Source organism: Giraffa tippelskirchi, chromosome 12 (assembly GCF_054371585.1).
Source record: "Giraffa tippelskirchi isolate mGirTip1 chromosome 12, T2T-mGirTip1v1.2.pri, whole genome shotgun sequence".
NCBI lineage: Eukaryota > Metazoa > Chordata > Mammalia > Artiodactyla > Giraffidae > Giraffa > Giraffa tippelskirchi.
This window is the reverse complement of record NC_137286.1, coordinates 43,061,793-43,073,501: the sequence shown is the minus strand read 5'-3', so window position 1 is coordinate 43,073,501 and position 11,709 is coordinate 43,061,793. Positions and strand designations below refer to the sequence as shown.

General features: G+C 40.6%; 1 protein-coding gene across 3 annotated transcripts in view; it reads right to left on the bottom strand.

Annotated features, from left to right (window-relative positions):
• The window catches only part of EFL1 (elongation factor like GTPase 1), a 109,568-nt gene that overhangs the window by 17,285 nt on the left and 80,574 nt on the right, over nucleotides 1-11,709 (bottom strand). For all 3 annotated transcript variants that reach the window (XM_081546781.1, XM_081546780.1, XM_081546782.1), the window contains 3 exons: nucleotides 9,803-9,934; nucleotides 7,547-7,694; nucleotides 1,372-2,357 (listed from right to left, as the gene is read on the bottom strand). In XM_081546781.1, coding sequence (XP_081402907.1) covers nucleotides 1,372-2,357; nucleotides 7,547-7,694; nucleotides 9,803-9,934 — 1,266 coding nt within the window. The remainder of the gene's footprint in view (nucleotides 1-1,371; nucleotides 2,358-7,546; nucleotides 7,695-9,802; nucleotides 9,935-11,709) is intronic.

The window sequence follows — 11,709 nt, the reverse complement described above, 5'->3', positions numbered from 1 at the left end:
GTCTGCCCTCCTCACTGCAAAGCAGCTCCATGATCTCAGGAGGGTAAGAGAACTACTGGGTGCCAGGCCTGGTTCTGGGGCCCGTATTTGTGTTCTCATGTTACTCTTCACAACTTCCGATGAGTTATTACCTTCCTTTTTCAGAGGTGAAGAAAATAAGTCTCAATGAAGTCAAATCTTTCAAAAGTCAAAATAGCTACTGAGTCCCAGGCTCAACGTCTCCTAAAGAGATCCTAAACATTCTTCTCCCAAAGAGAGAAAAATCAGGAGCGGCATTTGGTATAATGTTAGCAGTGGATAAAGTCCTCAAGTCTCCTCAGAAGAGACCCAGAATTCACAGAAGCCCTTTTGTGTTAGGGGCAAAAGAGTGTTGTCTGACTCTTTGATCGTTGTCACAACTTTGCTTAGCCAGATTGATATGGCGATTCCCTTGTGAAAAACTACTGCACAGGTTTGGCTGGTAATGTATATGAGCAGTTTAAACCTCATTTACCAGACCTTTCATTACAGAAATGAGTCTTTCTACTTTTGCAGAATAAAATATCCTTAGTTGTCCAACTTCCACTCCCTTGCCCCCAAGATTTTTACTTTACATTTAAGGCCTCTGGCTTTGCAAGATCTTGCTGTTGTTTAGTCGCTTAGTCATGTCTGACTCTTTGTGAACCTATGGACTGTAGCCTGCTGGGCTCTTTTGTTCCTGGGATTCTCCAGGCAAGAATACTGGAGTGGGATACTGTTTCCTTCTCCAGAGCATCTTTCCAGGGATCAAAACCTACATCTCCTGCATTGACAGGAGGATTCTTTATCACTGAGCCACCTGGGAAATCCTAAGATCTTGTGCCATGTGCTCAGTCACTCAGTTGTGTCTGACTGTGACCCCAGGGACTATAGCCCACCAGGCTCCTCTGTCCATAGAATTTTCCAGGCAAGAATGCTGGAGTGGGTTGCCATTTCCTCGTCCAATGGCTTGGCTTTCCTGTTGGTAAAAGATGCAAGAATCCTATGTGCCTGGAGCCCCACACCTTGATAAAACTGAGAACGCAGTAGCTGTGACAAGGATGGTATTGGCCCCTCTTGGGCCCCTCAATTGTGAGCTACTCTTTCCTTTGGCTAGGGGAGTCTTCAATATTCTCTCCAGGGTCCTTCTTGCCTCACCCCATCGTGGTCTACCTTGAAGGACTCAGAGCCTGAGTTTGGGGCTGTGCGCTAATGCATGCAGGGTGGCCCACGGGGAGGTGGCTAAGATCTTAGTTCCTTGATAAATCAGATAACAATGTAGCTTCTGTGAAAACATATTAAATGAGTTTGGTTTTCTAATCTACAAGAGGTCACTACTACTCAGGGCATCTGTCTTTCCCTCTCCCGCCTTACCGAGAACATCGCTGGTGGCCATGATGTCGCATGTGTACATCGCTGCCATAAGTCGCTGTGGCTTCACTTGCAGTGCGTAGCGACAGGCCTCCTTCATGGTGGCTATGAGCTGTCCTGAGAAGGGCCCGTAGCAGTCAGTGAGTGGAGACTCTCCTCTCTGGGAAGCCCTTTTCTCAAAGGGCTCAGAGCCATCGTCTTGCAGCTCCTGCTGTTCGTCTCCACCTGAGCAGGTGTCACCTTCCCCCTGTCCCTCCTTTGCCAGATCACTCGGTTCTTGATTCTGTTTATTACTTGCTGCCTGTTCTTCAAACTTACTCAGGTCCCATTTTTCCAGGACAAAACACACACCCATGAGCGGCTCCTCGCACATGGGGCCGGAGAGGGTGGCTAGCTGGAAGCCGCTCACAATGCTGTTGCCCAGGTCTCGGTACCGACTGGCTTCTTTTGAAGCTTTGCCATCGAGGCCTGTCCACACTGAATTCTGAAAATCCTCACTTTTATTTACTAGTATGTTGGGCCCACATTTTCTTGGGCCAAATGACCAGATCTGGTCCACCGTGTTCCTCCACTTCCTCCCGGTGAGGTGGTGCTCGAGCTTTCCTTTGAATTCCCAGATTTTCTCTTGGGTCTTCTGGTGGATCATCTGAGAATTATTTTTGCCCTCATTTAGAGAGGACGTTAACTGCTCCATAGAACGAATCAGGTCACTGCTTTCTTCTAGAATCTGAGTGACCTCCTCTGGGAGTGGTAGGGCTCGGACGCTGAGTGTGGCAAGTTTGTTGGGAGTTGTCATGGTGATGAGCCCATCGGAGTCAACCTGGATTCCTTCAGGGATTTTGCTCTGATCCTCCTTTGTTTGGTGGATGACCGCAACTTTCTGTTGTTTGCCGATTTCTTCATTGACCATGTCAACTTTTGGGGGTTTTGTGATTGTTTCTCTGAATGGAATGATGGGTTCAGATACACTGACTTGAATCTTGGCAAACCTACAAAGTTGAGAGGAATAACACAAGGTTATCATCAAAATGGCATCAGAACTCCCATGGAGCAATATTACATAATGAATATTCTACAGAAATAGAGATATATAAAAATTATTTCACTAGGAAATATTGGTGATTTACATTCTATCAGAATTGAAAAACCGCTTTCATTTCAGATTGAAAAGACTACCTCTAGTGGGAACAGACCTTCAGGGAGTTCCTTGCATATACCAGAATCTCACTGCTTTGTTCATTCATTCTCAAAACAAATAAACCATGTATTTAGATAAGACTGTTTTGAGTGGAGAATAAATGTTTTAATAAGATTGACATATTAATTCTTTAAAATAATATTTGCCAGTTGAAGAATCTGGATAAGGAAAGTTCAATGATGAAAACTTAATAATAAAAAGAAAAAAAAAATCACAGAACATCAGGATATTCACACAAATCCTGACAGTGTACTTGGCTTTGATGAGGCTCAAGGTGAGGCCAGCAAGGTCGAGGAGCTTGTTTAGAGCGGCTCTCTCCTAAAGACCTTCTGCAATGATGGGAATGTTCCGTACCTGTACTGTGATTACTGAGCACTTGAAATGCAGCTAGTACAACTAGGGAAATCAGGTTTTAATTTTATTTAATTTTAATTACATTTAAATAGCCACACGTAGCTACTGAACGTCTGAAATGTGGCTAGTGTGACTGAGGGACTGAATTTTCAATCTTATTCAACTTTAATATCTGGCCACTGTATTGGACCACAGAAGTCTTGACCCTCAGTGTGGCAAAGTTCAGAAGGCCCCTTTTCTCACATGCCATCAAGTTTAGTTTCACACTGCACTTTCTTTCAGATGAGTTGTAAGTTCACCGAGGCAGGTTCTGGAAACTGGCATGGTTTGAGCCTGATGACGATAAAACCAGGCAATCTTCCAGAAAATAAAAAAATCTCTTTTTTTCTGCCTACCTCATTCCCAGGTAATACTAAGGCTTTGGTCTGGTCTACTATTGGCAGTGTGGATGGATATATGTATAAATGTACATATATGTGTACGTACATAAGCGCATATGTATGTACACATACATACTATGAGACATCTCTGGATCCTGGAATAATGCTTTTTCCCTGGGAAATGTGATTCAATAAGGAAATTAAATACTGACAGTAAAACGTTTTGAAATGCTTACTTTTGATTCTAGGTTTGTTTTTGCTTTCTACATTTTGCGGGTATAGGGCAGGTATTTGGTTTATCTGATTTTATACTTTTTGATAAATTTGAAAATTCAATAAATGGTTTTCTAAAAATAATGTTACCACAAGTGGTTTTAGAATACAGAACCCAAATAGATTCATAAAATGTGGAAGAAAATGAAAATGTTCTGAAAAAATAATCTCTTTCAAGGAAGATTTTGGTCTTGCCAGTATGTTTACTTTCAAGGATTAGTTTATTTCAATGCTATATATATTGTTGCAGAACATACAACAAGATGGATATCTACCTGACACTTTATTATTACTCTGACACTTGAACTTGATAAAGGTGGCAGACACAGACAAAACTGTAGTTCAATCTTACCTAAGAACTGGCACTTGTTTTGAAACATTCACATGCTCTGCACTGCCAGGGTTTAAAGAACCTTTAGCCTGAGATGTAAAATTTAAGATAAAATAACAATGAAAAAAATGTATATATGTGTGTGTGTATGTGTTTTCTTCCCACTCATCACTTATTATATACGAGGCACTGTGGTACATGGTTTACATGTGTTACTTAGTAGGTGTATTACTATCCTCATTTTGTAGAGGAGAAAACCAAGTAAGAAAGATCAAATAATTTCTCCAAAGTCACAGAACAAGTAAGCTGGGTTTCAAGTCTAGGTCTGACCTCAGAATCAATGTGTTTAGCCATTATGCTATCCAGAAAAGTCCAATGAAATAGCATATTAAAGGAATAATTCACTACAATACTAAGTAGTTTTTATTATAGGTTATAAAAATTGATTTGTATTAGGACATCTGCTAAAATATCACATTAAAAGTATCTAATAATCTATTCAACTATCTTTACAAATGCTAAATGGCATTCAGTAAAATTTAATATCCATTCCTGGTTTTTTAAAAAGAAAAGCACTTAGAAATCTTAGAAATAGGAAAATGTTTTTAAAATTATCATTATTTAGAGAAAATAAGTTCATATACTGAGAACACTCAAGAAAACAGATTGCACAGCTACTGAAACTATGAGAGTGAGTCCATCTATGACACTGTCCCATTTTCCTTGTATTATAAGGTCCAAAGTGCTAAACGTCTCATTAGTCCTTCTAATTTCTAAGGTTTCCAAGAATTCTCCCACAGTCATCACTTGTAAGATTAATTAGAATCACTCCACATCATGGAAAGGTTGGTGTGTGTATGGCTGTCATACCTACAAAGTGCCTCAGAGCTAAACGTTCTTTAAACCCTGGCAGTGCAGAGCATGTGAATGTTTCAAAACAAGTGCCAGAGGCTCAGACTACATTAGTAATTTCCCATGGCTTCCTGCCATATCTGAGCATTACTGCTTTGAGAAGTGGATGGTGAGAACTCTGACAGTTTTGCTGACCAAAAGACCACAGGTAGTTCCCTTGTGTCCCACACCTGTACTAATGCATTCCTGAACATGTGTGTCAAAGTCAAAAGAGCTTATATATTAGAAGGCAGGTTCTGTCGTATGAGAGGTTAAAAAAAAAACTTTAGAATTTTCTATATGTTCTTATTCTAAGTAAACCTGCAAACTTTAATAGTCATATCGAACAGTACACAAAGCAAAACTCCACTGATCTGACTTGTCACAATGTGAACATGCATGTAAACCACCACTCAAGTTAAGAAACATTACTAGCCCTCAGAAGGCCCCCTCATGTTTTCTCCCAGCCCCACGGATGTAACCACTATTTTGATTTTCACTGCAATCCATTTTAAATTATTTTCTATCACCTAAACACATAACCCCTATACTACATACATTTAGTTTGGCCTGCTTCTTGGACTTCATGTAAATAGAATCAAACTTATCTTTTTCAATTGTCTTCTTTTGCTCAACATTATGCTATGAGATTCATCCATGTCTGCACAGTTAGCTTGAGATTATTCTATAAAATTCCATAATTTTTTTATCCATTTTGAGTTTTCTTTCAGCTTTTGCCTATTAAAATTTTTGTTGCCATAAATATTCTTTTTTAAATTTATTTATTTTTTAATTGAATGATAATTGCTTTATAATATTGGTTTCATTTCTGCCATACATCAAGCTATGAATACTCTTGACACATCTGTGCACTGTGTGTTACATATATATAGAATAGAAACGAGAGTGGATTTGCCAAGCTATAGGAAATAACTATCTTCTACCTCAGGAGATAACACCAAGTAATTGATGACTTGAAGTAGAATTCTAAGTACCAGAAAGTATTATTTTTAAAGGCAAGTTAATGACCTGAGAAATGTAAGGTTACTTAACATTGGGTTTTAATTTGGTAGCAAAGAGTGCAAAAAGAAAGAAAATAGTTCAAAAACTCCAAAAAATAATATTTCAATATTGTTAAAAAAGTAAAATAAAATAAACCCTCTGAAGGACTTTCCTGGTGGTTCAGTGGTTAAGACTCTACTGGCTAATGCAGGGGACACTGGTTTGATCCCTGGTTGGGGAACTAAAATCCCACATGCCCTGCAGCAACTAAGCCCGTCCGCCACAACTACTGAGCCCAGGCAACCTACAGCCCATGCTCTGCAACAAGAGAAGCCACTGCAATGAGAAACCCGAGCACCTTAACTAGAGAGGAGCCCCTGCTCCCACAACTAGAGAAAGCCCGAGCACAGCAAAGAAGACCCAGCACAGCCAAAACTAAATATGTAAATAAAACCACACACACACACACAGAGAAAGAGAGAGAGAGAGATACAGAATATAAATCCCAAATAGGTGGTGCTACAGAAGAAGCTCTTCTTATTCTATTGTATTATCAGTAGTAAAGTACAACTACAATACCACCTACTACTACTACCACCACCACTAGTACCACCACCACCAATTTTACTAGGTTGTTTTAAGAATTAAATGAGACATGCAGACTTTAACAGTGACTGATATGTAATATTTAGTAGGTAATTATGTTGATTATTTATAATTATCATTTAACTATAATGATTATGGTTATTAAAGTCCCAGAAAATTGAAAAACAAAAGGAAGGAAGGCCACTATAGGGCCATTCATCAAAGAAAAACAAATGATCAATAATTATATTAAAAAATGTTTCAGTATCATTACTAAGCACAGAAAGTGTATATTAACAACGAACAAACATTTGTCTTCCAGACTGATGAAATTTTAAAAAATTATGATATACCAGGCCGCCACAAGTTTGGGAAAAGGAACATTTTCAAATACATTTTGCTAGTTACAGTGTAAATTGGTACAGACTTTAAGGATAATATAGATCATAAGCCTAAAAAATATGCCAGCAATATAATGTGCCACCTTTTGAGTTAGCAGTTGTTAGCAGTTAGCAGTTTATCTGAACCAAATAATCAGAGCTATATATATAGATATCTGTAGATATTTGAGTATGCATAGAACAGACTAGGGATTTATCAACCCAAATGTAATGGTCATAATTATCTCTGCATGGTAACTGAATGATTCTTTTTATTCTTCTGTATTTTCCTAATTGCTATAATAAACATATATTACCTTTGGAATACAGAGGAAAAATGTAACTCAGAAAAAGTTATTTGGGATGCCTATTTTATGACACTTACATATCACTATGATAGAAAAATACAAAGATTTACTGAAGGTTTGTACTGCAGAGATGACATCAATAAGGAAGGAAGTCTATCCTAATTACAGCCTAAGTAAACAAAATATGATTTTGTTTTGTTGCCCTGACATGCTGTGTGTGTGTATATGCTTAAAGTAAAATAGGTATTTATGAAAATATTTTATGACTTATACTAAAAATGCAAAATCATGCAAGTAGAGCAGTGAATACTATTTGTAAAATTAAATCTATGATCCAATAACACAATAACAATTCATGTTTAAGTTGAGGGCACTTAATTTTTCTCCAACAACAAACCATAGTATAAGTTCAAGGGGTTTAGCAAACACTAAAATATCCCATTGATTTGGGGGCTCCATCTCGGTCATCACCTAACCTTTCTTTTAAGTCATCCAGGCAGCGCTGAAGGTGGACTTCCCCTGCTGTGACTAAAACGTGCTCTCCCGTTTCCTGAATTAAAATCTGGACACAAGGATCAGCTTGGTTTAACAGCTTCATTCCTTTGACGAGTTGAGGCATTTCACCTAGGTTAACAAAATGAAATACTGATTAAATACAAGATAAGGACTAACATAATCTAAAGACAGCATCCATGGGAAAACTCATGACAAATTCTAAAGGGAAAAGCATAATGCGATGAACTTTTACAATAATGAATGGTTTACTCTGTTTTTCCAAATAATATAGCAATGTGAGGAAAACTATCCTCTGATAATTTATTTGTACAGACAGCTAACATGAGACACATGTCACAAACTTATCATCAAGGCTCCCAAAGCTGATCCATACCACTTCTTCAAACTCTCAGCAGATATAAATTACCATTATTATACTTGTAAATCACCAAAATATATTACAAATGTATATATACGTAGAAATGCAACAGAACTCGTTCCATACAGTACCTATAAAACTATAAAATCAGTATTCTAATTAGTATGAGAAAAACTGAGGTCAGAAAAAAAAATCACCATCTTCATTTCACCAAAATCTGTGTAACTGGTAAGTGGGACTGTAAAAATTGATATCATGACTTAGTAAAGCCAATGACGCATGTCTTCCATTGGACTGTGTGTAATTTTGTGAGGTGAATTTTTCAGTAATAACAGCCACTAAAATCAAGTGCTACAATAAATGGAGCCTAGAAACAGATCTGTGCAGCTATCTTACAAAGTGTTATGGAAAGGTTTTAAAAAATAACGAAGCCTCATCGTGGAAGGCAGACTCCAAGATGGCCCCAAGTCACCCTCGTCTTCTGCTAGTCACACTCCAGTGCAGTCCTCTCCCACAGGGAACTGGGCTGGCCCGTCGGACCAACACAACACTGCAGAGCTGGTATGTGACTCCTAAGGCAGATCACAGAAGGCGTCTGCTTCAGTGTCCTGACTCCTTATGAAAGCCAGTCACCACACTGCACTCCAAGATCACCAAGCAGCTGTGAGGAGAGGTCCCTGTGGAGGAACCCAGGTCCCCAGTGAGCACTGACTTGTGAGGCCCTGTGAGTGAACTGCCTTACAAGTCCAGGTACACCTTCAGATGGCTGCGGCCTGTGGTTACACACAACTACAACTGCATAAGACCCCCTAACTGAACCCTTCCAGAACTCCTGACCAGAAGAATCACCAAAAATAATAAATGAGTAGTTACTGTTCTCCCAAGTCACCAAATTTTGGAGTAATATGTTAGGCAGTCCTAGGTAACTAACAGATTTATAAACCACAATCACAAATGATTGGGCTGGCTAAAAAGTTCATTCGGGTTTCCCTGTACCATCATACATATCTGTTAAGGGTCTCCGGGATCCTCAGTGGCTAGGATATATCTCAGAAACTGGGGCAGAGACAAGCTTTTTGAAGGCGTGGCTCTGAGGAGAGAAGGGATATACAGATGCAGGGGCAGTGAGGCTATACACACGCCAACAGAAATCTGTGTTTGAGAGCAAATCACACGTTTGCTCTCTGGTCCCCCTAGAGCAGTCTGGAAGACGCTTCACTGGCTACCCCTGAACGCTGGCAACAGCAGAGTCACAGGGAACAGGGGGTGAGTGACAGTCACAGGAAGTAAAGTACAAGAGTCAGTGAGGACTGGCCAGGCACATGGTAGGAACCGAAGACTAAGTATTAGTTATTAATACTATAGAGCCTGGTGTATGTGGGTATCACACAGCCAGAGAGAAAGGGGCAGGGAGTGCTTTCCAAACACAAAGGGAATGCCCAGTGTCCAGATGATCTAGCACACCCAGAGGGGAGCAGATGTGAATTCCGAATCAAGCAGTCTTGTATAAGATTCTAAAGAACCAGTCACATAAAACATAAGCTTTGCTGAGACACAACCCTGTGCCAGGGTTCTGGGGGAGGCAGAAATCTCCTGTTTCTGCCATAAAGAAGAAGATAAAGTCTCCCTGGATGGCAAAGGTGCCTAAAGATGCCAGGTTCCTAAGATAGAGGTTAGATTCCCCTGGAAATGGTGGTGGTCTGTATGGCCTTATGGCTGGGTAAGTTACCCCTGTTATATACCTCCATGAAAATTCACAGTCTACTACTGAAACAAACCAGGAGAAACCAAGCATTAAATGCATGCATTTAAAAAATGTAATGAACATCACATGCTTTTAAAAACAAGGTCATCTTACTTGGGTGTTTCGGTTCAATAGCAACCCTCACAATAGGGGTGGCTTCGAAGTTGAGAGGTATGAATGGGGGGCAGGATGGTGAGGTACACAGTGTGGCTGACTTCAGCACGAAGTCTTGAAGGCCTCCAATTCCTGCAGGGAGGAAAAGACCCATGGAGTCAATAAAAGACGACAAATTCTGAATTTACGTTAGAAAAATAACGTCAACCCAGTATATATGTCACAGAGAAAACACACTTAACAAATCAGGCTAAAACGTACCTACTGTGATCACAGCAATGATCCTGTCCAGATATGTATGTCTGAAGACATCAATTATTTTTTAAATTGGAACTCTAAGATTTTTAAATACATTAATTTGATGAAGATGAGTCTCTATTGAAATAATCTCTTTTGTCAAATCGACTTGCATGTGGGTAAACGGAATTTTAGAGACTTTCAGAGGAGAGTATCAACTACCCCCCACCCCATCCCTCTCCTGCCCTGATCCACTTCAGGCTCCCAGCTGGGAGTTGCATAAGCTTCTAGAGCAGGGGTTCCCACCCTCTGGGCTGCATACTGGTATCTCCTGTCAGATCGGGTGGTGGCATCAGACTAGAAATAAAGTGAACAATAAACATAATGTGCTTGAATCATCCTGAAATCATCCCCACACCCCCAGTCTGTGAAAAAACTGTCTTCCATGACATTGGTCCCTGGTGCCAAAAAGGTTGGGACCCGTGCTCTGGAGGATACATATTTGTCTTCGAACAGAGAGAATGCCTCCAAAAGTGAGATGAAGGGGTCATACTGAACCTCACATCCAGAGTAAGAGCAGACAACACTTTAGAACAAATTAAGAAACACATGGGCTTCCCTGATAGCTTGGCTGGTAGAGAATCCACCTGCAACATGGGAAGATCTGCTGGAGAAGGGATAGGCTACCCACTCCAGTATTCTTGGGCTTCCCTTGTGGCTCAGCTGGTAAAGAATCCACCTGCAATGCGGGAGACCTGGGTTTGATCCCTGGGTTGGGAAGATCCCCTGGAGAAGGGAAAGGCTACCCACTCCAGTATTCTGGCCTGGAGAATTCCATGGAATGTACAGCCCATGGGGTAGCAAAGAGTCAGAAACGACTGAACAAACTTTCACTTTCACTTTAAGAAACACAGAAGGGCCATTTTTGTGCTTTTGGTTTAAGGTAAACATTAAAGAGGGCATGGAAGGAGAGGCAACCTGTTTTAGGAGAAAGTGACATAGGTGAAAGGGGCAGGGATATTCAAGCAGCATTCTGCTTCTCCATCTCCAGCTTAGAGACAAGTATGGAAAGGAAGCAACTCTGCTGCTTTTGGCTGACAAATTGATGTAAAGGTACAGGGTGCTGGGGTGCCACACCATGGACCACCCATCCTGGAGCAAGGAACTGAAGCAGAGCCTTCTGACACACAAGCCAAGAAGGTGGCAGAGGTCTCTCTGAGTCTGACCACACGGGGTGAAAAGTCCCCTCCAGCTGCCCTTCCTGAAAGTCTCCAGGCATCACTCTCCCCACTACATTACAGGGTCACTCCAGCTATAGGAACACCTTCTTCACGTTGGGCTGGAACATGTCTCCCCCATCTCTACACACTGTTCTGAATTCCATTCCTCAAAGGTCCACAGGAAACGAGCTTCTTCCACTTTTACCAACTACTCTTTGGGTTTCAGAGGCATCTGTCAGGCCCTTTTAATTCCTTTCTGTCTCACACTAAACTTCATTAGGTCCTTTGACTTTAACTCATAACATGACCGCTAGAACTTTCCTGTGCTGGGGACCCTCTTCAGACTGATGTCTCCAAGGTGCCGCTGGTTCATTTCCTTGGTCAAGGTCTACACTTCTTACTGCTGTACGTCTTGGCCCAGCACACAGAGACATCTATGCCTAGCCATGG